The 27,469-nt window shown below is 43.3% G+C and overlaps 1 protein-coding gene across 2 annotated transcripts in view; it reads right to left on the reverse strand.

Annotated features, from left to right (window-relative positions):
• TAF4B (TATA-box binding protein associated factor 4b) overlaps nucleotides 1-27,469 on the reverse strand; it is a 121,322-nt gene that overhangs the window by 23,994 nt on the left and 69,859 nt on the right. For both annotated transcript variants that reach the window (XM_037892719.2, XM_043539706.1), the window contains exon 14: nucleotides 4,649-4,768. In XM_037892719.2, coding sequence (XP_037748647.1) covers nucleotides 4,649-4,768 — 120 coding nt within the window. The remainder of the gene's footprint in view (nucleotides 1-4,648; nucleotides 4,769-27,469) is intronic.

Below are 27,469 nucleotides of genomic sequence, written 5' to 3' on the forward strand. Positions count from 1 at the left end.
TGACCTGAGATCAATACAGCACACATCAAAAGTTAAATTTATGAATGTGCATTTCCAATGGAACTTACAACAAATGCTACCAGGTTTGCGTCAGTTTAAGTTCACAGCCAAACCCTTTTTTAAAAAAGTACTACATTAATGGCCCAAAATACGGCAATATCACACTATTCTCTGCTGTACTTATTTGTCACAGAGCTACAGAATTTTTAATAAAGGAAATAATGGACATGCCACAGAATGAGTGACAGCTGAAGTATGTAACAGGAAGCCATTACACAGCCTCTTATGCCAAAAGAGGGTTAGCAATTGCAATCTTGTGTTATATATCCTTTCCTTATCAAAGGCACTGTTAAAAAAACAAGAATGATTAACGAAAAAAAGCTTGGTGGGAAGGGAAGGAGAGATGAGGAAAGTTATTCTAATGCCAGGCTCATGTTTTCAAGTTTTCCAGTGTTGTTACATAAAAACAGCAGATAACAAGCTCATTTCTACATGCAGAATAAAGGTCCCTATTGATGTACTGAAGATTCCAAGGAACATAAAATGTACCCACTCAAAAGGATGATAGTTCTTAATACATATCCTGTGGCCAGGTTGAGTTGGGTTCCTCCACCTCACTTGCTCTGAGGGGCAGTATGGCAAACGAGGATCATAGAGGAGTCTCCTACTTGCTAGGTCTCCCTCCTTTGCTTCTCCAATTTGATTCTTTCTGACCTAGGAGACTGTTCACCTGCTTTACTTCCCCAAGGACAGTCTTGTCAAAGGCTGGACTAAGAAAGGCCTAAGGGATTGGAGTCTCCACAGTACTGACCCAGCTGCAGAAATTAGGCCGGTAAGTGGAAAGATATAGGCTCTTTCCATGTACGTCTCAGTTTGGAATCACAGAATTGTAGGAAGGGAAGGGACTTCAATAGGTCATCTAGTTCCGTCCCTTGCACTCAAGGCAGAAATATGTAATAACCAGACCATTCCTGACACGTTAGTCTAGCCTATTCTTAAAAATCTCCAGTGAGATTCCACAACCTCTTAGGCAACTTGTTTCACTGCTTAACTATCCTGACAGTTAGGAAGTTTTTCCTAATGTCCAACCTAAACCTCCCTGCTGGAATTTAAGCTCGCTGCTTCTTGTCCTATGCTCAGAGGCTGAGTAGAATTTTTCACCCTCCTCCTCGTGACAACCTTTTATGTACTTGAAAACTCATGTTCCCCCGCAGTGTTCTCGTCTCTAGACTAAACAAACCCATTTTTTTCAATCTTTCCTCATAAGTCATGTTTTCTAGACCTTTAATCATTTTTGTGCTGTCCTACTGACTCTCTCTAGTTTATTCACATCTTTCCTGCAATGTGGCTCCCAAAACTGGACACAATACTCCAGTTGAGGCCTTATCAGCACAGAGCAGAGTAGAAGAATTACTTCTGTCTTGCTTACCACACTCTTGCTAATGCATCCCAGAATGAGGTTTGCTTTTTTGTGCAACAGTGTTACACTGTTGACTCATATGTAGCTTGTAATCCATATAAGCCCCAGATCCCTTTCTGTACTGCAAATCCACAGATATTTACTTTATATCCCCATCCATGGATGTAGATATCCGCAAACCATTTTTGTGGATCACAGCTCAGATGCAGATACAAATTTTGTATCCACACAAGGCTCTGCAACACACTCACCAGAATGGAGTGGCTGTTACCCAGGCTTCAGCTCGGCTCTCTGAATCAAGCAGCAGCAGCTTGCTGGGCATTCTGGGAGTTGTAGTCCGCAGCTTGCTCAGATAGTGAAGGTAAATTGCAACTCCCAGAAGGGAGTGTAACTCTGTGCTCCTATGCAGTGAGCCAAATGCAGCATGTTTTAGAACCACCGCAGCTGCGTAGGGGCGTCCGAGCCCCCACATTGGGAGGGCGGTGCTGCACACGAGGACCCAGGATGTAGCCTCCACCCAGAGAGGGGAAGGAAGTATGACGGGGGCAGAGCGGGTTATGGGAGGTCTCTGGGGAGAAGTGGGAGGCAGTTGGGGGTTTGGCACAGCCCTGCGTCACTGGTGTGAGGTGACTTGTGGAGGTGTTAGCCGAGCCCTGCAAATCCATTGATATCTGCAGATATCAGAGGACAATTTATGCAGATCAGATGTGGATAAAAAGTTTTGTATCCACAGAGGGCTCTACTTGCAACCCTCCCCAGCGTGGTATCATCTGCAAAATTTATAAGTGTACTCTCTATGCTGTGGTAGTCAATAGGCAGACCATGGGCCAAATCTGGACTGCTAGACACTTTTGAACAGCCACCGAAATCTTTTTATTTATCATCATCGTTAGTTTTATTTTCTTCTTCTCTGGAGTCTGGACCTTGAGTATACATTGACCAAGAAACTGGGATCTTGACAAAAAAGAATTTCCTATGCTCTAACATTCTACTCAAAAGGTAGTGTCTGCAGATGTCTGCATGTTCAACCAATGTTGGGGCCTAGTGAGCAAGTGCAAGGAATTCCAAGTGGCATATTTGCAAATTTCATCTGATGGTGCTTCCCATGTCCAGACTAAGAGGTGGCCACATCTCTAGTGTAGTGGCTTTAAGTCTTCCTGGAGAGAAGTTTGGCAGCCTCATAAGTCTTAGATATCCAACACAATTCATATGGCCAGGGTGTATCCTGCCACCTTGAGCTCTTTCCCTGAACGGTGGAAGAGAATGAAAAAAGGAATCTCTTCTGCTCAATGTTTCTAATCCAAGAGCACCTCAAAGGCCCTGTGAGATGACAGGTGTTACAGGAAGGAAAAAACTTGAATAAGACTGGAGTAGAAGCTTGCGGGGGGGGGGAGGGTAGAATATCATGGTTAGGAAAGGAGTCAGGATTTTTGATAAAAACTAGGACAGAAGCCAAGGATCATGTTATTATGGGAAAGTCAACACAAGACTATAGGACCACTCATACAATACTCTCTTTGCCAAAGAGATAGCTACTCAAGCCACCTCAGGGAGAGGAACAGATGGTGTGTTAAAAAGAGACTCATACTAGGTACATCTAAACTGCAGCTGGGAGCTAGCCTTGTTTGTGCTAGCGGGGCTTGAGCAATCACGCTAAAAATCGCAGCAGGGACTGAGAGACTTTGGGTGGAGCTTTGGCTCTCAAGCCTAGGGGTTAGGAGGGGTGAAAGCCTGAGCCGTAAGCGCCACACTGATATTTTTAGTGTCATAGCTTGAGCCCCACTGGCGTGAGTCTGACTACCTGTTCTGGGAGACTCGCTCCCACTGAGATTTATATAAGCCATGTTCCGACTCCCTTTGAAGACACTGTGGAACTCAGGGCAGAGGAAGTGGCTTCAGATAACGTTACACTGTGGAGAGGATCCCATGTTGTCTCACCCCTCTACTAGGCAACCAAGGGCTCTAGTGCAGAGATTAGGCTTTTGATGAAAGCCAGCTGCTGGAAGTTTAAGAAAGCAGATTCTGGTGTAGATGAAAGAATCTCTATGCCCTACGTAAGGGGAACAATCCACACTCTAAAACAAAAGTATTTCTCTTTCAAGGGGTTAGCATGGTCAAGACCACCTTACTGGAGATTCCAGACTCCTTCAGGAGCACCCTGCCACAAACCATGTTAAAAGGACTTTGGTCTACACAGATTTTGTACAGGTATAAATACATTGGTATGGGGTGTGATTTTGTAATGAAACAGTTAGCAGTACAACCCCTAGTATGGATGCAGATGCCTTATACGGATTTTGCTTAACCCCCTTTCTGTACTTCTGTGAGAGCTGAAGTGGTACAACTTGTGTGTTTAGACTAGGGCACCTGGGTCAGGAGGACATTACTTGAACCCTCTGTCCTGACCCATTGGGGAGCATAGCTTGTGTACCAAGGCCCCTCGGTTATTCTAGGACAACTAGGATTAAAAGTAGATGCCTCAACTACTTTTTATGGGCAGTGGAGGCTAGTTTTGTCTTCCAGAGATCACCTCAACAGCTGTTTATCCCTCTGGGTCAGATTCTCTTCCCCTTTAGGGAAACTAGGCAACTAGTCATCTGTCTCAGCCCCAGAAACAGTTACGCTGCTGTCACACACCACTGAGGTTGTGGAGGTTTCCTCTCAAAGATTAAGTAGAGACTTTCATCATTGTTTTGATTATGTCTTGTAAATACAGCACTCCTTTTATACAGCATACTCATCAATAGGGCTCTGTGTCGGTCACGGAAGTCACAGATTCCGTAACTTCTGCAGCAGCCAGTGTGGCTGACCCCAGGGCTGCCCAAGGAGCTGGCCCCGGCCCGTGGCCCCCGGCTGGCCGTCTGGAGCCGCCGCTGGCCATGGCCCCCCGGCCGGCCGGTGCCGCTGGCCCCTGGTTGTGCCTCCCCCAGCAGCGCGCCCCAGATTTGCCCACCCCCACTTATTGCCTATGACCTGTCCATGGCTTTTACTAAAAATACCTATGACTAAATCATAGCATCACTCACCAATACACATTATTAGTAACCAGATTCAACTAATTTCAGTTCACCAAAACTAAAGCTTTTAGTATTTCTTTAGTCATTATATATTTGTTTTCCCTACAATATTCAACAAGCCTCAGGGAGGGCTTCCCTCCTTTTGTTCCAAAAGGTATAGAAGATAATTCAATATTAAAATGGAACAAATGCATGCAAGACAATTCAATACCTCAAGCCCAGATCCAAGATTTGGTGAATCCAGTGGTCTTTTTTTCCTTGGCCCAATCGCTGCCAAAGCTGTGAGATTGGCTTCTCTTTGTTGCATCTGTGCCAGCTCCAACTGTTGCATCTAATTTAAAAAAGAAAAGTATATGATATATGGTATACTAAAGGGCCAGTTCTGTTCATTCAGCTTCAATCATCTGATCTTGTCTTTTACGTAGGTTATAAAATCTGCATCATACAAGAGACTATGGCTTTTCAGAACTTACAATTCCGGTAGTTAGGCCCACCGCCACATTAGTCATTTTAGGAGCCCAGCAAATGCTAACCCCACCCCATATGCCATGGCATTGTCCTTAGGTTCATGTGTTTTGGGAAGACAGCACCTAGGATCAACAATACTACCAGAGATATCCCTGTTGATCTTCAACTTTAGTGAATTTTGCTATTTATTGATTAGTGAGACAAGAAAAGTATTGGCTCAGAACCAGTTTAAAAGGCCAAAAATTAATTTTGAGAGTTGAAGGTTCTCGATATTGAGAACTGGTCACACTGTACTCAGTTTCACAGGTTGTTTCCATTTAGGGTGACCAGATGTCCTGATTTTATAGGGACAGTCCTGATATTCAGGGTTTTTTTTGTTTTGTTTTTTGTTTTCCTCCCCTTCATATAAGCGCCTAATACCCCACACCCTCTGTCCTGATTTTTCACACTTGCTATCTGGTCATCCTATTTCCATTTGAACAAGTGAGAAATTCTGAAACATGATCTGTATTTGACTATATTCATTTTGACGTCAATTATCTGAAGCTTAATTTTGTGAACCAAGGCCTTGTGCCCTGACTACTCTGAATGTCATGGGGACAGAATACTTGGATCACAGGAATTTTCAGGCGACTGAGGTTTAATAGCATGCAGGTAGCACTTCAATTCTCTATTAATTAACTTTTTTCAAAATGTCTGGGTTTTTTTAGAATTTGTATTTGAGATGTCTAACACTCCAGATACTTATTTTCAGTTGTTCATTAAGAAAAATTCCCTCAAAATAAGTCAAGACTTAGAGAACTGATTCCATGATAGGCTGGTTGGATTAGGTTAGTCAAAATGAGGACTAACAAGCTTTTTAAATACACTGTCATGCTACCACTAAAAATCACCAGCAGTTTCTAAAAATAAAACAGTTTCATACAGCAGGGCAACTACAGCTGCTTTCCAAGTATGTTGAAATATTCTTATGTTGTCTATAGGATGATGGAATGACTCAAGAAAACAGAGGGGGAGTCCGCAAGTATCCCCCACACCCTCGGCGAAGGAATATCGTTTATAGCAAAAAGGCAAAGCAGAAAGGAAATTATTCTCCATCTCAGGGTTCAAAAGTTCCCTGAATGTGAAGCCCATGCATTTGATGTTCTAGTCATGCACCAGCTACAGTTTTTTTATATTAAAATGGTAACACTTTCTTTCAAAGCATAAGAAATTCTCAGCCGAAGTTGAATTCCTCACAGAATTTTTGACGGCTCAGTTCAACCACAGCATGCAAGGAAAGCAGCTATACTTTTTCCTCATCTCACAAAATTTCACTGGAACTTTTTGCAGTCTGCTCACATTTTGCTGTCTAACTACAAAAAGAACATTTATTGCGCTTGCAGCACAGTTGAACACTTTCGCTTTCTCCCACCTCTTTAACTTTAATATCTTGTTAAAAAGAGGGAGGCTCCTTAAAATGGGAGCTTAGTATGCCAGCAAAAACTCTGACATCTGATTGGCAGCAAAATTCTGCTCTCTTATTGGTCATTTATACCTTTTCAAGTAGGACTAAAGTGATCTGCAACGAAATAAAAAGGAAATATTACTCACCCTGTGCAGTAACTGTAGTTCCAGCTGTGCCCCCTTATGGGTATGCCATTTCAAGGGCTCATGAGGTGCACATGATTAGAGATTTCTAGCTAGCAGTACCCGTTTGATCTGCGCCTGCACCTTATGCCTCCTCATGGCAGATACTGAGGCGATATTGGGGTGCACGGACAAACTGCCCTCAGTTCCTTCTCTACTCAGTCATTCCCTAAGGAACATCTGAAGCAGAAAGGAAGAAGGGTGGGTAGTGGAGCACCCATAGGAACACACATCTTACAGAACTACAGATGCTGCACAGGGTAAGCAACATTTCCTTCATCTTTGAATAGTGTCCCTTTGGGGTGCTCCACTTCAGGTGACTTCCAAGCAGTATCCCAAGGAGAAGGGAGCTTCGGATCAGGATCCAGAATTGAAGACAATACTGCAGAGCCAAGTGCCACAACAGATCTGATGGAATGACGCAGGGCATAATGCTTTGAAAACGTAGGGACTGAAGTGGCGCTATATATCTCCGATATGGGAACATCCTTCAAAAATGCCCTAGATGTTGCTTGCAATCTGGCTGAATGCGCTTTCACATCTGGGGAGGTGGCAGGGGGAAAGGAGGGCTGAGCACCCACAGACTCCTAACAGGTAGAGAGACTTTCAAAAGGATATCAGGTGTCTTTGAGCAGAAATAGGAGCCCATTTGATCTATCTGCGAAAGATATGAAGTTTAGGCGATTTCCTAAACCACTTAGTCCTATCCAGATAGAAGGCTTTGACTTTCTAACACCCAGGTTACGGAAATAGGATTCCTATTGAGAACTATTAGGTTGTGGAAAAACATACTGGTAGATACCTTGGATTTTCATCTTGCTCCTCCTTGCTGATTTAAAAACATGCAGGACATGATGTCCGATATGACCCTGATCGTTCTGTCCTGATGGAGGGCAGCGTTCCTAATGGCCCTGTGCTCCAAAAGTTGATTTGGAGATAGCTTTCATGGACTGTCCATCTGCCCTGAACCAGGGGGTGTCAAAGTGGGCTCCCTACCCTAACAGGGTTGGGGTGGGTTGGCAGAAAAGGATGCCTACAGAGACATGGAGTTTCTCCTTCCACCAGTTTAGGGAGTTATTCACGTGCAAGGGGACCATCACCTATCCAAGGTGGTCTGGTCAGAGAATAGGTAGTTCTCAACCAACCTTGGAAGCAGTGGAAGCGTAGCCTTACATGATGGGTCACAAAGGTGCACACTATCATCTGGCCAAGGAGTTGAAGACAGTTGCTTATTGAGGTCCAAAGGCTGCCCTGAATTGTTCCTACCATTCTTGAAAGGATCACAAATCTGTCTAAAGGGAGATATGCTCTGGCTGTCACAGAGTCCAAATATGCCCCTATAAAACGTTATCCTTTGCACCAATACTGACATGGATTTCTTTGATTTCAGCTGTAGGCCCAACTCTTGGAACACACCAACGACCTTCTGAGTGGGTGATAACCCTGCCACAAAAGAGCACCCTTGGAGCAGCCAGAGGTCAAGGTACAGGAAGACAAGAATCACTTCCTGTCAAAGGTAAGTCACCATCTACTGCTAGAACCTTTGGAACTGAAGACAGGCTGAAGGGAAGCACTTGATACTGGAAGTAATCTTGGCCTATAGTGAATCATAGGTATTTCCTGTACAATAGATGTATAGTTATATGGAAGTAGGTATTGTGTAGGTCAAGGGATGAAATCCAATCCCCTTCCTGTGGCAAAGGAATTATAGTTGCTAGAGTCACCATCCTAAACTTTTGACGTTTCACCAACTTGTTCAGCAGTCTTAGATTTAAGATCAGTCTCCAATCTTCATCCTCCTTTGGTACTAGGAAGAGTAGAACTACTTCCCTACTAGGAAGGGACAGATTGTATTGCTCCTAGCTGGAGAAGAGAGTCCCCCTCTCGCCTTAGGAGATGCTCATGAGGGACAGGGCAGGGGAGTGGTTTATATGATGCCTGGGTGGCCATGGAGGGTGGCTGGGCCACCTTCTTCCTCTCAAACCTGTCTCTTTCGGGGGGGGGGGGGGGTGAGGGAGGGAGGAAGAGGTTCCCCATGGGTCTGCAATACCCCAAGAACTGAACAGGGTGTGACCTCTGGGCAGTCTCTGACCTACTGAAACATTTCCTGCTTGTAGGCATGTACATGCATATGGAACATAGGGCAGTCCTGTAGTCCTTCAGCATATGCAGGGAGTCATTCATGGTCTCAGACAAAAGCTTACGACCATCAAAGGGGAATTCTCTATAGGACTCTGAACCTCTCTCAGAAACTCCAAAAGTTGGAGCCAAAACACTCTGCACATAGCTACCACTGTGGAGATCCATCTGGCAGCAATGCCACAGCATCTACGGATGCTTGGAGAGCTGTTCAGGCCAATAGCTGAGCCTCCACAACAGTGGACCAGAATTGCTTCCTGCAGTCATGTGGCAGCTGTTCAATAAAGGCCATGAGCTTGTTATAATTAGTCAAGTTGTATTTGGCCATGATTGCCTGACAGTTCACAATCCAGAACTGCTTGGTCACAGACAATAAGACTTTTCAGAAAGACCCAGTTGCTTTTGGTGTTTGTCAAGGGGGTAGGTCTCAAAATGTGGCTTACACCGTTCGCTCACTGCATCCACCACTAGGGAGTTAGGTGGGGATGAGAAAATAAGTAGTCAGAATCCTTAGAAGGCATGTACTAGTACTTATCCACCCTTTTGCACGTTGGTGGTCACTGGCAGAAGACAGGATGCTGGGCTAGATGGAGCTTTAGTCTGACCCAGTATGGCCATTCTTATGTTCTCAGTGGCCAGTATCTGCCATATCATCTTAGCTGGATCTAGAAGAGCCTCATTAATAGATAGCACCCCTCTGGAAGGTGTTGCCAACTACAAAACATCCAGGAGCTTGTGCTGCTGATCTTTGACTTCCTCCAGAGGGATCTGCAGAGCATCAGCTACTCTTCTAATGAGGCCCTGGAACAGCATGAAGTTGTTGGCAATGGAAAGTGGGGGAGGCATAACAGCCTCATCCAGCAACTACGATGAAATTGTGGTCTCAGGGGTGACTTCCTCATCTGCCCTCAACTGCTCCTCAAATGTCTCCTCCTCTCATGCAAGGGGAGAGAGAAACCCTAGCCTCCCGGAGGGACAGTACCAGTAGTCTGTTGAATTGTTGCCAACAGGCAGCCCATGTGTCTCAATATGGGCATTGTGTGTGTGTGTACCGGGGGGGTGGGGGTGGGGGGGGCGCGCGGGAACAAGGTTGGTTCCACCATCCTTGGTGAGCTGCAAAGTCCTCCCTGAGCGAGGGTGGGTTCCTAAAGGGGTATGTAGGAGAACATCCCCACACCCCCCCCAAGACACTCAAGGAGACCAATTGGAAGTCCTCTTCTTCCTCTACATCTTCCCATAAGGAGGCAGTCATTGAGGATGGATGAGAGTTGTGTTCCATGGAGCGGCCACTCAGAGACCAAGGTCTCTGCACTGAGACATGCTTGGTACCTGGACAGCAATGGAGACTCCAGTTCATCCAACACCGAGAGGTCCCTCGAGTATCAGAACTCCTGCAGTAACAGAAAGGACCTCAGTAGTTTCACCGTAGCTGAGATTGCAATGGCTGGAGACAACTGTACCCATGATGATAGGCATACTTCAGGTGTTATGTCAGACACTGAGGGCAGTTCATATATGCACCCCTGTATAGACTGTCTGCCATGAGGAAGCAGAGGGTACTTGCTCAGGGCACGGGCACTGCTAGCTAGAAATCACCATCAAGGGCTTGAGAGGCGCATAAGCACTGGAAGTGGAGCACCCATAGAGACACTACTCGAAGAAGAAATTAGGCTTATGGTTCTTTATGTACAAAGGCAGAAAGCTGTGTTTAAAATGCAATCCCCGGTTGGTTGGAGTTTGTGTTTGTTTTTTTAAAACCATTAAAAAACTTAAATCTTGTATACCCTAAAAGCCTTTGGCAGCTTATCACTTTCATTTTGAAAAAAGTGATGTGTCACAAATTCAATGTTCCTGCCTCAGCACTTAAGGCAGAAGATCAATATGCTTAGACCCCTTTTCCCCAGCAAAACACAGACTTGACATTCCTAATGTTACTAAGGTTACAGTTTAAAACCCCAAGTCATTCACACAATGTACGAAGAGACTAATCCAAATTTTAAAAAGATTTTTTGCAGCTCACCTTATCTGCTCAGAGAAGTTAAACAATGTTTCTACAGCATTAGCTACCATATCACACTTACTTATTTTTTATTTCTATTTTCTTGTTAAATGTAATAGTTTGTTCATCAGAACTTGCATTTTGCATGCTTTGTTTCCATTTTTTAGTAGTGTAGACTAACATTTTCAAGTGTTTAAGGAAGTGGGTAGCCTATGTTACCAGTAAAGTTTTTCAATTTCTTAAGTTACCTACAGCTGCCTTACATAAAAACTTAGTATTTGTGATGTGTGTTTTGGAAAGAACATAATTTTTAAAAATAAAGAGGTAGATGTAGAAAATACTTTCTGAAGTCAAGAATAACTTACTCTAAGCTGGAGAGGAAAAAAACAATTTAGATCAAAGTAACTAAATTGGACTTTCACTTAGAAGTTCAGCCAAACATCAAGTTTAAAAAAATTCAATAATTTTCATTTTTATTTGAAGTTTAACCACTTCCTGGATTCATTAGAAGCAATTAAAAGCCAAGGTTCTTTGACAGTCAGCTGTTGGATTTTCAAGCCCAAGTTTCTAGACCTAGGGTGTTCCAAAAACATCCAAACTTGTGGGCAATAATCTGAGCTGAATTTCACAGAATTGTATATCCCTTGTTTTAACCACATTCCTATCAATACATTTTTGTACCAGTGTTTTTCATACCGAGGTGCCACACTGTACTTCACAAACTCCAAGAGCATGGTTTTTAGTTTTATGGCTGTTACAATACAGCAAAAAGACAGGTAAGTGCAGATAGATCAGTATGTAGTTGCTTTCATCAACAGATAGCCAGTTAAAAGCAATGGACCTTATTTCCAAAGATGGTGCCTAAAGTCAGGGAGTCCAAGATGCTGATCCTAATTGAGATTTGTGTGGGTGCACCTCTGTACAGCTCATTGCAGGATCAAAGCCTTAGTTTACAGTTAGGCCCTCCAATAAGTGGCCAGATTTTCAAAGGTGTTTCTGTTTTAAAGTCAAATGATAGTGGACATAAGCTGATGACCACAAGACAAGCAGGAACTGAGTCTCACAGCAACAGAAAAATGTATTGACCCTTCTCACAGATTTAAGATTATTAAATTTGGACAAAATAAGTGGGCTGCCAACTTTTACCTTGATAGGCAGCCATGGTAATGATAAAACAAGAGCCAGTGACACAAAGAAGTATGACTGAAACTGATACTGATTTAACCGAGAGCCAGTCAAAGGTGATGTGATCACCCAACTGGCTACTGGTGAAAACAGAGGCTGCTGAATTCTGTACAGTGCATGGAGTAAATTCCATTAAAGAGTTAATGGAGTTGAGAAGAGACATTTATCAATTATCCCAAGAGACAGATATACCTTTTGCCACCTTGGCTGAAAGTCACACCTCCCTACACCAGCTAATCTCCCTTCACTCTGGCTTGAGGGGACTGGGAATTCCCTGAGAGGGAGGGCAGGTGCTGCTATTATTGCCCCGCCACTGTTGGGAAAGCAGGTTCAGCAGGAGAAGATGAATTTCTTTAACATGGTGAATTGATGCATCCTTGGCTACCCAACCTCTCCCAGCACCACTTTCTAAAGCCAATTGTTGTGGGGCCCACTCATATATGAAAAGGGGAGTTGAGATGCTTTCTGCCACTTCATCCATCTGCACTCGGTCCACAACACATCTTCCACCATGGGACCAACAAAACCAGGCCAGGATTTGAAGAACAAGTCTTATTGTGGCTATTTTCTGGAAGTGACAAAGTTGTGTTCTAGTACAAAGAAACACCAATTGTGAAATACAATGCCAGTGTGAACTTCCAGTATAAACGCCCATAATCCTTGTAAGGGACTGAAGGAAATATTAATGAAGAGCACCATGCTAGCAGCCCAGCTCAACATACTGGTGAGTCAATTAAAAAGATCTGATTGAAATGTATTTAGTTTTTATAAATGTACAATACTTGTGACAGCAGTGAAAGCAGAATGGGAACGGGAGGTCTCATGAGACATTAGGCAGGAAGATGGTATCGAGACATGCCAGTGAACAATCGCTAGTTTATTATTCTTGTGATACAGTGGTCAGGAACAATGTCAGAAAAACATCGGAGTTAGATTTTTCTTTTCAAACAGATATTTTTGTAGTATACCCTTGAGTTATCAGAAAAGTGAAGGAAGGGGAGAAATGGAACAGGGTTTACAGTGCAGCATAAAGCAGAGTAAGAACTCCTCTTGGGTAGTGAAGACTCAGAAGTAGTGTATGTGGAAGCTACAGAAGGAGCTGGTGCTTGGCTGAAGGGGATTTCTTAGACTACCAGACTTTCACAAGGAGTGGTCAGAAGTCAACAGCTCTGAATGAGGAAAAGGCAGTGTCCCAACTAACCCACTCCTCCCAAATCCACTTCTAAGAGATGCTCTCTAATCTCATTCCCCACTACCTTCCCTATCCTCCTGCCTCTTCTAAATACATCCCAGACCTCTCTCAAAATACAGACATCATTCCATGCTAATCTTTTGAAGTGTCTTTAAATCTTTTAAAAGGCAGGAAGTTGCATTTAGTATTTCAAATATTTTCCACGGACCCTCTATTTTTCTATCAATAGAACCTCTTCCTATCCCATTTCAATTAAAATGAGGGCTGTGCCCTTACTCAGCGCCACACCCTGAACACTTATACATTGTTTTCTAGGCTATGGAGGATATGAACTCCTTTCAAATTATCTCTTCATCTTGTTGTATCCCATTACCAGGAAATGGATGATGCACCACCACAATAATGTCCACGACAGCCACCAAAACTAGCAAGCTCCCTCTCCTATCCTGACCTACGCTTCAGCCACTGAAATAGAAGATGCTGCTGCCATTATGCCACTCCACGAAGAATGAGGATTTTGTAAATGCTACTCAAAATTTATGTCTCAAAACAGCATAAAGGGGGCAGCCTTTGGACCAGAAGCAAACCACAGCGTTCATGCACATTTTCCTCCCTTGGAGCTTTACTTTCACTCTAAGAATTACAGTACAAAGATTTCTAAAATCCTGTACACAAAGATCAAATTGCTGTGAAAGCGTCTCACAAGTTGCAAAATAGTCTTTGTTGCTGCTGGCCTTTTTAATAATAAAAGTGGGTTTTAAAGTCTGGTCTTGCAGCAGTCAGGAACTTCTAGGGTGACAATAACCATTTTAGTTAATCTGACCTGCAGCACAAATAAAAAAAAGGTACATTTTTTTAGTCCTTCCTTATAGTGAAATGGCATTTGCAGTATAGCTGTAATCACATAAAATGAAAGCCTTTAAAATTGACCTCTCTCTTCTCCACTCAGTTTCTCTACCAATAAAAATATTACCTTTCCAGCTCATGGAAATTATTTTTCTCACTCTTGTGAAGTCTTATTCTCCACATTTCAGTAAAATATGCAAAGCTTCTATCCAATATCAAAGTGACTACATTTCTATTGACAATACCTTTTAAAAATAAAGTTTAACGTATGGAAAGACCAGCAATATTTCGGCTATGAGACTCCAGACTGGTGAAAAAGCAATTTAGGCTGCTAAGCAAAGCATTCCCAAGATTGAGATCTTTGGTCATAGTGGTGATTAGAGCAGGTTGCTTACCAGTGGTCTCCCATCAGTCCTAGATCTGCTAGCCACAGTTAGATGCCTGACCAAAGAGACAATTTTTTCTCTTTGTTATTACCTAACAGGTTGGTTTGAGTAATTACAGAAAGCAAAAAGGAAATATTATATTACTCATCTCATAAGCAAAAAAGCAGGGCCATTGGTTTCCAGAAGCAGATACCATCATTGTCCCATTGGGCAGGAGAACCAGAGTAGTACGAAGTCATTTCCTTATACCTGACAAAAGGAAATGGCCCTTCATGAAGCTTCCAGCCTGCACCCACTAAACAGAAACCTCAGTAACTGCTTCAAGTCACACTGCCTTCCAAGCAACATATCCAGGGTCTTATGAGCATGAGTTTAATTGTTTAATAATTCAGACAAGATGGTCTGAGGTGAACAGTCGCCTTTGAAGTACTTCATAAATGGACTAATCAGAGCCCTATTTCACACTGGGTGAATGTGGATAGTTATGTGCTAAGGAAAAACAGTTTGTTGTAGTGTTCATGAAAATCTATCTGGGAAACTGGAAGGGAAAGAAACTCCGTGTACTGTTAGTGGACTGTCCCTTTAACTAACTCACAGATTGGTGTGTCATGTCTCTAGTATGTGATTTATATTATTGAACTAGGTCATGTTGCCTCAACTGTATAAGAAAAGGAGCTATTTAACTCAATATTTATTGTGTTTACAATTACTTTGGTAGGAAGAGAACTTGCATTTTGATCATACACACACCCAGAAAACAGGTGTGACGTTATCTTGGGAAAGTGACAGGGGAAGAGGAAGACCATGTGTTTTGAGGATCCAGAGAGCAATTTTACTTTTCTCAGGAGCCCGGTTTTTCCTATGCTATCCAACATTTAGGACAGTTTTGCAGAAGGGGCAAAGTATATAAGAGGAGCAGGTGGGAAGAGCATAGGGTAGACCAGGGGTTCTCAACCTTTTTCTTTCTGAGGGCCCCCCAACCAACATGCTATAAAACGCCACAACCCACCTGTGCCACAGCAACTGGTTTTCTACATATAAATGACAGGGCCGGTGTTAAGGGGTACCAAGCATGGCAATTGCCTGGTGCCCCATGACACAGATGCCACCGCAAAACTACGTTGGTCAGGCTTCATGTGGTGGGGCTTTGGCTTTCTGCTCTGGGCCCCAGCGAGTCTAATGTTGGCCCTGCTTGACGACCCTCAGAAACCTGCTCGTGGCCCCCCAGGGGCCCCAGATCCCTGGTTGAGAACCACTGGGGTAGACAGCAGGGTAGCAAATAGGCTTCGGTTATGGGAAGAAAAGATGCAGCACTTTGGCAGATGGCAGGTATCCTAGTAGAAAGGTCAATCCAAATGCTCAACTCTGCATGAGTGCAGCACATGACAAAGTACATACAGAAAATGTGACACCCACATACCATGAAAAATACCCTTATACACAACTATGGAAGAAGAAATAGGAATGGAAAAATCAAGTGCTAAGGAACACTATGGCCACATCTACACTACCCACCGTATCGGCAGGTAGTGATCGATCTATCAGGAATTGATTTATCGCATCTAGTGTAGACCCGATAAATCGATCCATGATCGGTCTGCTGTCGACTCCGGAACTACACCAGGGTGAGAGGCGGAAGCGGAGTCGACGAGGGAGCGGCGGCCGTCGATCCCGCGCCGCGAGGACGCGAAGTAAGTGATTCTAAGTCGACCTAAGATACGTCGACTTCAGCTACACTATTCTCGTAGCTGAAGTTGCATATCTTAGATCGATCCCCCCCATAGCGTATACCAGACCTATGATGTGGACTGAATAGAAGGAGCAATATAAAGAAATTAAATCTTTGAGACTAGGTAGTAAGGAATATGCAACTGTTTGGATGCAAACAGAACAGTATGGAAAGGAAGCTATACAAGGAACAATTCTGGGCTTGGTTTGGAGCGATTTAAGAAAAATGACTGGAAATGTACAGGTGTGGGATCAACCAAGAGTGGCCCTTACATAGATGGGTTTAGTAATTAGCAAAAGAGGGATAACTTCAGCACACCAAGTTTAGAAGAACATGGAGAAAAGACAAGCTATATCAAACGATTTAAAGCATCAGAGGAACTGGCAGCAAAGGAAACTGGGGAGGGCTGAAAGACAAGTTAATGTATGCCCAAGGGTTATGCATGCTATTCAGCAATAAAAATACGTTCAGAGTAATAAAAGCAGTAACGTGGATGAACAAAAATACATAGAAGGCTTGAGGAAAAAGGAGATGGCAGACAAAGGCATATGAAAGAGACAGAACAAGGTGGAGAGGACTGTTTCAGTTTACAGAATAAAGAGAAATTATAACAAAACAGGTAATCACAAAAGAGTTTACTTAAAAGATCATTTAGTTTTTCTACTCATTTAAAAAGGATTCAGTTCTCCTTTTAAGTCTTTTCCATCGCTGTACATTGGTTGTACATCTTGAAATTCTAAATTTTAACTGTCTTTTTTTTTAACCTGTACTGTTTATTCTAGATACTGAAATTACTTGTATCTCTCTCTCTCTCTCATTCTCATTTCTTTTTATCTATATATTCTAACTTGCTTCACATAAAGACTGAGAGATGTAAGGTGTTTAATCTCCTTTTACCTTTCATGCATCAAGTTTTCAGAAGCTTTTTACCCTCTCTCTTGAACGCTCTTCTTTATTGCCTTCTGCTCTAAGATATCTACCTACCTTCTCCATTCCCTTTTGCTGCATACCAAGCATGTTCCTATTTTAAATTTTTATTTTACTTTGCCTCCTCATGACCTTACACCAGCTCTCAGCAAACCTAACCCATTGAGCACTGGAGTCTTTACATTTCGTTTGTTTTATAGGCAGTTTTCTGACCTGCAGGGTGAATGTCACATTCTTTCCAGCAGGAGAGGTGGAATTTTAAGATTTTGAGACTAATGTATTTGCCTATGATGCAATTTCTCCCTCTACCCCCTTACATCCTTTCTAACTGAAAGCTTTAATTAGCCATACAATTTGTTTCTACTGGCTTTTAAAATGTATTTTAAAGTTAAATACAAGAGAGCAGGCAGTATAGGGTCTGAAGTGGCTTGCTGTGTAGCTCTTTAAAAAACTATTAAATAAAGTTGCATTAGATTATATTGCGGATTTTAAAAAAAAATATTTCACAGGCATGGCTTCAGTAGCAAAGAAGTCTAAAGTAAATACTATCTAAGATTTGCCCTACCAGGCCACATGTCTAATCCACTATCCTGATAGTGGCTATAACCAGATGTTTCAAAACAAAGTGTGAGACAGTTACACAAAAACCTGTGCAGAGGGATTTTCTTGCCAAATCAGTGGTTGGCTTATGCCCCAATGTCTGAGGATTTAGATCCCTTACAGAAAAGAACTTGTCTAATCCTTTTCTGAATCCTACTAAACTCTTGGCCTCAAATATCTTTTTGTATTGAGTTCCACAGGTTGATTAGTTGTTGTGCATAAGAGTATTTCTTTATCAATTTTAATGTTGTATTTCAATGTTACGGATGTGCCATTGTTTCTGAGTGTAAATCGGAGCACATAATTTACCTTTGCTATACTATTCATACTGTAAACTTCTATTATGTCATCGCTATACAATTTGTCGGTGTCTTCTCACACAAGTTTCTCACTAGCTATTTGTAGCATCCATCCCTGAACTCCTATTTGTGCTATACATTTTGAGAGACAGGGTGGCCAGACTGAAAACAGCATTCCATATGATGGCGTATTATAGAATGCCATAATATATTCAATACTTCTCATTCTTTTTACATTGAATATTGTTTGCTTTTGACTGCTATTGAGTAGTCAGCAGTAGCTTGCGTTTAGCTGCCTGCAAGCCTGCAATAATGGGGAGGTCCTGTTCCTGAGAGTCTAGTTAACTTAAAAGCCAGCAATCAGTATCAGTAGTTCCTTCCAATGTGCATTACACCTTGTATGATTTTCATCTGCCATCATGCTGCCCAGTTACTTACCCTTGTTAAGTCCCTCAAGTCTTATCACATCTTGAGATAGCTAAACTGTGCTCTGCAAGTTTTGCCATCTCACTTTTTACTTCCTTTCACCAATTAAACACATTAAACATTGGTCCTAATATAGAATTTTGGGTATTTCCATTTTTAAACCTTTTGCTATGTTGAAATCAATCTATTCTTACTAATTTCTCACTCTTCACAAGTTTATAATCTACAGCAGTACACTTTACCTCTCAGCCTGTAATTACTTAGGGTATAGCTACAATGCAACAACGCGCTTGCGGATGACTTGGGCTCACGGGGCTCAGGCTAAGGGGCTGTTTAACTGTGGTGTAGACATTTGGGTTCAGGCCCAAGCCCAAGGATACTCCCCCCTTATGGAGCCCCAGAACCCAGGCTCCAAACTGATCCCAAACATCTACACTGCAATTAAACAGCCTCGAGCCTGTGCCAGCTGACATGGGCCAATTGTGGGTGTTTAATTGCAGTGTAGACATGCCCAGAAGAGCCTGTTAAGGAAACTAAGGGTGACTTCTTGATAACCCAAAAAGACCCTAAACGATTCCCCTTCAGGCTTTTAAAAAAGGTAGGTACAACATTTGCTACCTTTCAGTACTTCAGGATAGCTGATTTTCATAAGGTATTCCACATAGTGGCTCAGCAGCTTCATTCCTAAGCTGCTGCAGAACACTAGGATTTACACCCCCCATGTGGTTATCACTCTGTGCCAGCACCTCAGTATTTTACTGTACCTCGTCTTTACTACCTGAAATAATAGCTCTCCAACATCCTCTGTTGTACATGCCCTGAACTGCCCTCTTATAAGAGCTTTCATTTGTTTCAGCTGCATGAAAGTGTGAGCACTTTAATTTTTGTTTAACAGTCAAATTTGCTTCAACACACAGATATCCGACTTCTTGGTGGGGGGGTGGAAGAAATGCTGAAGTCCAGATCACATAACCAAATGGCTGAAGCAATGGTCCAAATGACTAATGCCATAGACCAGCTGCTACTGGAAGATCAGACAGCTGGTTGACGACATAAGGAAGAAAGGAGAGCAGCAGAATACGGACCCTGGACTTCAGAAAAGCAGACTTTGACAACCTCAGGGAAATGACGGGCAGGATCCCCTGGGAGAACAACATGAGGGGGATAGGAGTCCAGGAGAGATGGCTGTATTTTAAAGAATCCTTATTGAGGTTACAGGGACAAACATCCCGATGTGTAGAAAGAACAGTAAATATGGCAGGCAACCAGCTTGGCTTAACAGTGAAATCCTTGCTGATCTTAAATACAAAAAAGAAGCTTACAAGAAGTGGAAGACTGGACAAATGACCAGGAAGGAGTATAAAAATATTGCTTGGGGATGCAGAAGTGAAGTCAAGAAGGCCAAATCACACTTGGAGTTGCAGCTAGCAAGAGATGTTAAGAGTAACAAGAAGGGTTTCTTCAGGTATGTTAGCAACAAGAAGAAAGTCAAGGAAAGTGTGGGCCCCTTACTGAATGAGGGAGGCAACCTAGTGACAGAGGATGTGGAAAAAGCTAATGTACTCAATGCTTTTTTTGCCTCTGTCTTCACAAACAAGGTCACTCCCTGACTACTGCACTGGGCAGCACAGCATGAGGAGGAGGTGACCAACCCTCTGTGGAGAAAGAAGTGGTTCGGGACTATTTAGAAAAGCTGGACGTGCACAAGTCCATGGGGCCGGATGCACTGCGTCCGAGAGTGCTAAAGGAGTTGGCGGATGCGATTGCAGAGCCACTGGCCATCACCTTTGAAAACTCATGCCGATCGGGGGAGGTCCCGGATGACTGGAAAAAGGCTAATGTAGTGCCCATCTTTAAAAAAGGGAAGGAGGAGAATCCGGGGAACTACAGGCCAATCAGCCTCACCTCAGTCCCTGAAAAAATTATGGAGCAGGTCCTCAAGGAATCAATTCTGAAGGACTTAGAGGACAGGAAAGTGATCAGGAACAGTCAGCATGGATTCACCAAAGGCAAGTCATGCCTGACTAATCTAATTGCCTTCTATGACGAGATAAATGGCTTTGTGGATGAGGGGAAAGCAGTGACTTTAGCAAAGCTTTTGACACTGTCTCCCACAGTATTCTTGCCAGCAAGTTAAAGAAGTATGGGCTGGATGAATGGATTATAAGGTGGACAGAAAGCTGGCTAGATCATTGGGCTGAACGGGTGGTGATCAATGGCTCCATGTCTAGTTGGCAGTCGGTATCAAGCGGAGCGCCCCAAGGGTCAGTCCTGGGGCCGGTTTTGTTCAGTATCTTCCTTAATGATCTGGAGGATGGTGTGGATTGCACCCTCAGCAAGTCTGCAGGTGACACTAAACTGGGAGGAGAGGTAGATATGCTGGAGGGTAGGGACAGGATACAGCGGGACCTAGACAAATTAGAGGATTGGGCCAAAAGAAATCTGATGAGGTTCAACAAGGACAAGTGCAGAGTCCTGCACTTAGGATGGAAGAATCCCATGCACTGCTATAGACTAGGGACCGAATGGCTAAGCAGCAGTTCTGCAGAAAAGGACCTAGGGGTTACAGTGGACGAGAAGCTGGATAGGAGTCAACAGTGTGCAGCTGTTGCCAAGAAGGCCAAGGGCATTTTGGGATGTATAAGTAGGGTTATTGCCAGCAGATCGAGGGATGTGATGGTTCCCCTCTATTTGAGATTGGTGAGGCCTCATCTGGAGTACTGTGTCTAGTTTTGGGCCCCACATTACAAGAAGGATGTGGCAAAAACTGGAAAATGTCCAGCGGAAGGCAACAAAAATGATTAGGGGACTGGAACACATGACTTATGAGGAGAGGCTGAGGGAACTGGGATTGTTTAGTCTGCAGAAGAAAAGAATGAGGGGGGATTTGATAGCTGCTTTCAACTACCTGAAAGGGGGTTCCAAAGAGGATGGATCTAGATTGTTCTCAGTGGTAGCAGATGACAGAACGAGGAGTAATGGTCTCAAGTTGCAGTGGGGGAGGTTGTGGTTGGATATTAAGAAAGACTTTCACTAGGAGGACGGTGAAGCACTGGAATGCATTACCTAGGGAGGTGGTGGAATCTCCTTCTTTGAGGTTTTTAAGGTCAGGCTTGACAAAGCCCTGGGTGGGATGATTTAGTTGCGGATTGGTCCTGCTTTGAGCAGGGGGTGGGACTAGATGACCTCCTGAGGTCCCTTCCAACCCTGATATTCTATGATTGTGATGTCTTCAACTTGTTTCCAGCTCCTATCTGCCTCTTCCAGAGGTTACTACTACATAAGAGGTGGCAGTGAAGAGGAAATATGAGCTACCTTGAGGACTAGAGTCACCACTGGGAAAAGGAATGCATGGAAGAACAGAGAACTAAAAAACAGGGCAACACGTGCATGGGAACAGGAAAACCATGGAGCAGGGAAGATAATCGGGAAACTGGGAAACCTTTTTTTTAAATGGGAGGAATGAATCTGTAGAAGGGGAACAGATAACCAGAGTATCTGTAGAGCAAGGGGTGGGGTGAGGATAAAAGGAACAGAGCTCCGGAAGGGAAGTGGAAATACAGTGAGACTAGTTTTGAAACTACGACACATGCAAATATTAGTAACTGCTAAAATAAATTAGATCTTCTCCTACCACCACTTCTCTGAAAAAGGTGCAGTAGCTGCCACAGTGATTTTAGGCTGAACCAAACAGGGTGAGGAGACAGTCCATGCAAACACAAATGCTGGAGAGATGGCCCCCGAGACACTAAAATGTGGGACATACTATTAAAAGCAGAACCCCTGAATTAAAAAATTACAGTTTCCAAGGTCCCATGGCACGCACACAAGATTTCAGAAAAGAGGTGAGAGAAAGGAAAGCTTGAAAGATGCTATTTTAGATTCAGATGCACAATGAGCACCACATACGACAAATCCACTGGAATTTTCCGTTCACGTGCAGCTCATACTTGCTCATCCCATATTATATTCCTACTCCTAGTACATCTATTTAAGTTATACTGGAATAGAAGGCGTTAGCGGACTAGAGACAAGTCAGCACACTGATATTTAAGAACATACGCCATCTGGGGAAGATACAAAGTTACTTGCACATTATTTAGTTTTCACGTTAGGGGAGGGAAAAAAGTTAGTTAAACTAAAAAATTAAACTAGAATAGAATGGGGAGTGGCGGAAAATAACTAGAATGTTAAGGTTCAAAGAACAAGCATCACAGATTCACAAAAAGGAGGTTTATACCCCCATAAGCCTGAAATAACAGATGAGAGGGAAAGCCATGAACGATTTACCCAAGCTATGGGAATGCTATTACACAAAATGCTAACATAGAAGGCTAGTAAGTATAGTAGAAAGCACAAAATTCTTGAATGGATAAAGGAATAACTTGAGGTGTGCCCAATAGCAGTCTAGAAAGGAATGTGTACTTTCTGTAGGTGATAATTTGCTGACAGGTTTGGGTGAAGCAGGGAAGTAAATAAAGAATCAAATTTAGTGTGGACTAGGTAGACAGAATAGGGGCAAATAGGTGGCTGTTAATGTAGAGAAGATTGAGGAGTGAGGTTAGACCGAAAAGGTCAGGGAAATTTATAATCTCATTTATAAAAGCATACGTCCATTGCCCACGTCTCTGGATGCACTTACAATAAAACAGTTTTACAAAGATGTTGCAGCCAGCTGTTGGATGAGTGCTAACCCTGAATTTATATGTATTGTGACAGGGTCGGGCCGGATGGCTACAGGAGAGTAACAGAAGGCAGATATATTAGCCCCAGGTTAAGTAGGTCCCTTTTCCCTGGGTAACGTAACAGGGAAGGTTCCAGAACAATCAGGAACTTTCTGGAGACAATTAAGACAGACAGGCTGATTAGAACACCTGCAGCCAATCAAGAAGCTGCTAGAATCAATTAAGGCAGGCTAATCAGGGCACCTGGGTTTAAAAAGAAGCTCACTTCAGTTTGTGGTGCACGAGTAAGGAGCTGGGAGCAAGCAGTGCCAGGAGCTCAGAGTGAGAACGCATATTGTTGGAGGACTGAAGAGTCCAAGCATTATCAGACACCAGGAGGAAGGTCCTATGAGGAGGATAAAGAAGGTGTTGGGAGGAGGCCATGGGGAAGTAGCCCAGGGAGTTGTAGCTGTCGCACAGCTGTTCCAGGAGGCACTCTAGACAGCCGCATTCCACAGGGCCCTGGGCTGGAACCCGGAGTAGAGGGCGGGCCTGGGTTCCCCCCAAACCTCCCAACTCCTGGTCAGACACTGGGTTCACGAAAATGGCCAAACTGAGGGCTGCCGTGAAGCTCTAAAGTGAGCAAATCCGCCAATAAGTGCAAGACCACTGTGACAGAAAAGTTAAGACATACCCCCTCCCTCCACAATTAGCAATCCCTAGAATAATGGGCAGATGGCAGGTATAAGTTTACAGAAAGGCAGCAGGTTGGTATTATATAAAACAAAGAGGAGGCTGCAATGCAACTGTCTAGAAAGGGAGGACAGAATTGAGGGTGGTAAGAGGAGAAAAAAATGGGAGGGGTAGCATTTAATGAATGAAGAGTGCAAAGTGGAAGTATGATACGTTGTTAGGGCTCTGTGATGTGTGGCTGATCCAAGCAGCTGGCCCCAGGGACAACCACACTAGCCGCTACTGGAGCGGCCCCCCGAGCAGCACCCCTCCACCCCAGCTAAGATTTAGTCAGGGGTATATAGTACAAGTCATGGACTGGTCACGGGGCCATGAATTTGTTTATGGCCCGTGACCCGTCCGTGACTTACTAAAAATACCCATCACTAAACTGTAGACTTGTACATTGTTTATAACAGGAGACATGTCATTTATGAAATACAGACACTGTGGCCAAGATGGTCAAAAGTGACTAGCTATTTTGGAAAAAGAAAAGGAGTACTTGTGGCACCTTAGAGACTAACCAATTTATTTGAGCATAAGCTTTCGTGAGCTACAGCTCACTTCATCGGATGCATAAAGTGGAAAATACAGTGAGGAGATTTATATACACACAGACCATGAAAAAATGGGTGTTTATCATACACACTGTAAGGAGAGTGATCACTTAAGATGAGCTGTTACCAGCAGGAGAGTGTGGTGGGGTGAGAGAAAACCTTTTGAAGTGATAATCAAGGTGGGCCATTTCCAGCATGTTTCCAGGAGTTAACAAGAACGTTTGAGGAACGGGGGGAGGGAGAGGAACAAACAAGGGGAAATAGTTTTACTTTGTATAATGACTCAACCACTCCCAGTCTCTATTCAAGTCTAAGTTAATTGTATCCAATTTGCAAATTAATTCTAATTCAGCAGTCTCTCGTTGGAGTCTGTTTTCAAAGTTTTTTTTGTTGAAAAATAGTCACTTTTAGATCAGAAATTGAGTGACCAGAGAGATTGAAGTGTTCTCCGACTGGTTTATGAATGTTATAATTCTTGACATCTGATTTGTCTCCATTTATTCTTTTACGGAGAGACTGTCCAGTTTGACCAATGTACATGGCAGAGGGGCATTGCTGGCACATGATGGCATATATCACATTGGTAGATGTGCAGGTGAACGAGGCTCTGATAGTGTGGCTGATGTGATTAGGCCCTATGATGGAGTCCCCTGAACAGATATGTGGGCACAGTTGGCAAAATGGCTTTGTTGCAAGGATAGGTTCCTGGGTTAGTGGTTCTGTTGTGTGGTATGTGGTTGCTGGTGAGTATTTGCTTCAGGTTGGGGGGCTGTCTGTAGGCAAGGACTGGCCTGTCTCCCAAGATTTGTGAGAGCGATGGGCCGTCCTTCAGGATAGGTTGTAGATCCTTGATAATGCGTTGGAGAGGGTTTAGTTGGGGGCTGAAGGTGACGGCTAGTGGCGTTCTGTTATTTTCTTTGTTGGGCCTGTCCTGTAGTAGGTGACTTCTGGGTACTCTTCTGGCTCTGTCAATCTGTTTCTTCACTTCAGCAGGTGGGTATTGTAGTTGTAAGAATGCTTGATAGAGATCTTGTAGGTGTTTGTCGCTGTCTGAGGGGTTGGAGCAAATGCGGTTGTATCGTAGAGCTTGGCTGTAGACAATGGATCGTGTGGTGTTGTCTGGGTGAAAGCTGGAGGCACGTAGGTAGGAATAGCGGTCAGTAGGTTTCCGATATAGAGTGGTGTTTATGTGACCATCGCTTATTAGCATGGTAGTGTCCAGGAAGTGGTCTCTTGTGTGGACTGGTCCAGGCTGAGGTTGATGGTGGGATTGAAATTGTTGAAATCATGGTGGAATTCCTCAAGGGCTTCTTTTCCATGGGTCCAGATGATGAAGATGTCATCAATATAGCGCAAGTAGAGTAGGGGCATTAGAGGACGAGAGCTGAGGAAGCGTTGTTCTAAGTCAGCCATAAAAATGTTGGCATACTGTGGGGCCATGCCATGCTCACATATCTATTCAGGGGACACCATCATAGGGCCTAATCACAGCCACACTATCAGAGGCTCGTTCACCTGCACATCTACCAATGTGATATATGCCATCGTGTGCCAGCAATGCCCCTCTGCCATGTACATTGGTCAAACTGGACAGTCTCTCCGTAAAAGAATAAATGGACACAAATCAGACGTCAAGAATTATAACATTCATAAACGAGTCGGAGAACACTTCAATCTCTCTGGTCACTCGATTTCTGATCTAAAAGTGACTATTCTTCAACAAAAAAAACTTTGAAAACAGACTCCAACAAGAGACTGCTGAATTGGAATTAATTTGTAAATTGGATACAATTAACTTAGACTTGAATAGAGACTGGGAGTGGTTGAGTCATTATACAAAGTAAAACTATTTCCCCTTGTTTATTCCTCTCCCTCCCCCCGTTCCTCAAACGTTCTTGTTAACTCCTGGAAACATGCTGGAAATGGCCCACCTTGATTATCACTTCAAAAGGTTTTCTCTCACCCCACCACACTCTCCTGCTGGTAACAGCTCATCTTAAGTGATCACTCTCCTTACAGTGTGTATGATAAACACCCATTTTTTCATGGTCTGTGTGTATATAAATCTCCTCACTGTATTTTCCACTTTATGCATCCGATGAAGTGAGCTGTAGCTCACGAAAGCTTATGCTCAAATAAATTGGTTAGTCTCTAAGGTGCCACAAGTACTCCTTTTCTTTCTGCAAATACAGACTAACACGGCTGCTACTCTGAAACCTAGCTATTTTGTGTACCCAACTTCAGCCACATTAAAAAGAGTGTGATTTTTCACTTGGACTGGTGCTGAGTACTTCCTTAAAAAATAAGGCTCCTTAAGGTGCCTCAAGTTAAGCATCAAAAACTGAAGTACCCAAAGTGACTGGCCATTTTGAAAGTCTTGGTCCATGTGTCTAAATTGTTTGACAAAGTCTTTTATTATGCCTCCATTTCTAAGGCTTCCAAAAATCAAAGTTCCTAAGTCCAGTCCTCTACAAATGGTTTACCAAATTTTGGGAAAACTGAACCTCCCTTCAGGAAGGGTTGCATGGCTAGTTTCATTTTCAAATCCCTCGTGTGTTAGAGGCTTACCACCCACGGTTTAGACCTTTAATGGAAGGAAATTGAGCTGTATTTTTTAGGCCCTTTCATTTTTATTTTGTAGCTCTTCATGGTTTGATCCTTCCTCCTTTCTTCCATGCTTGGATGAGCAGTAAATAGTTAAAACACTTGACATTTAAAGAATCACTGACATCCAAGTTAGCATTCCCATTTGAAATTTAGGGCAGTACACATCTCAGTGCTACTGTTTCAGGTTCTCTGGAAACATTGGCAAGAGCTCCCAATTTAAAAGATGTCTCTGCCTCCACAACAAGTTAAAAAAAAAAAAGTTGCCCTAACTGAAAGCTGAAACTCTGGAGAACAATTGAAAGGTCTGTCTGTTCCCTGCCCCTCCTCACCCTGCTGGTCTTTTGCACCCCACTCTTTCAGAGTAGCAACCGTGTTAGCCTGTATCTGCAAAAAGAACAGTACTTGTGGCACCTTAGAGACTAACAAATTTATCTGAGCATAAACTTTCGTGGGCTACAGCCCACTTCATCGGATGCATAGAATGACACATATAGTAAGAAGATATATATACACACACACACACACACACACACAGAGAATACGAAAAGGTGGAGTAAGAGGCTAATTAATTAAGATGAGCTATTATCAGCAGGAGAAAAAACTTTTGTAGTGATAATCAAGATGGCCCATTTAGACAGCTGAGAAGG

This window comes from Chelonia mydas, chromosome 2 (assembly GCF_015237465.2).
Source record: "Chelonia mydas isolate rCheMyd1 chromosome 2, rCheMyd1.pri.v2, whole genome shotgun sequence".
NCBI lineage: Eukaryota > Metazoa > Chordata > Testudines > Cheloniidae > Chelonia > Chelonia mydas.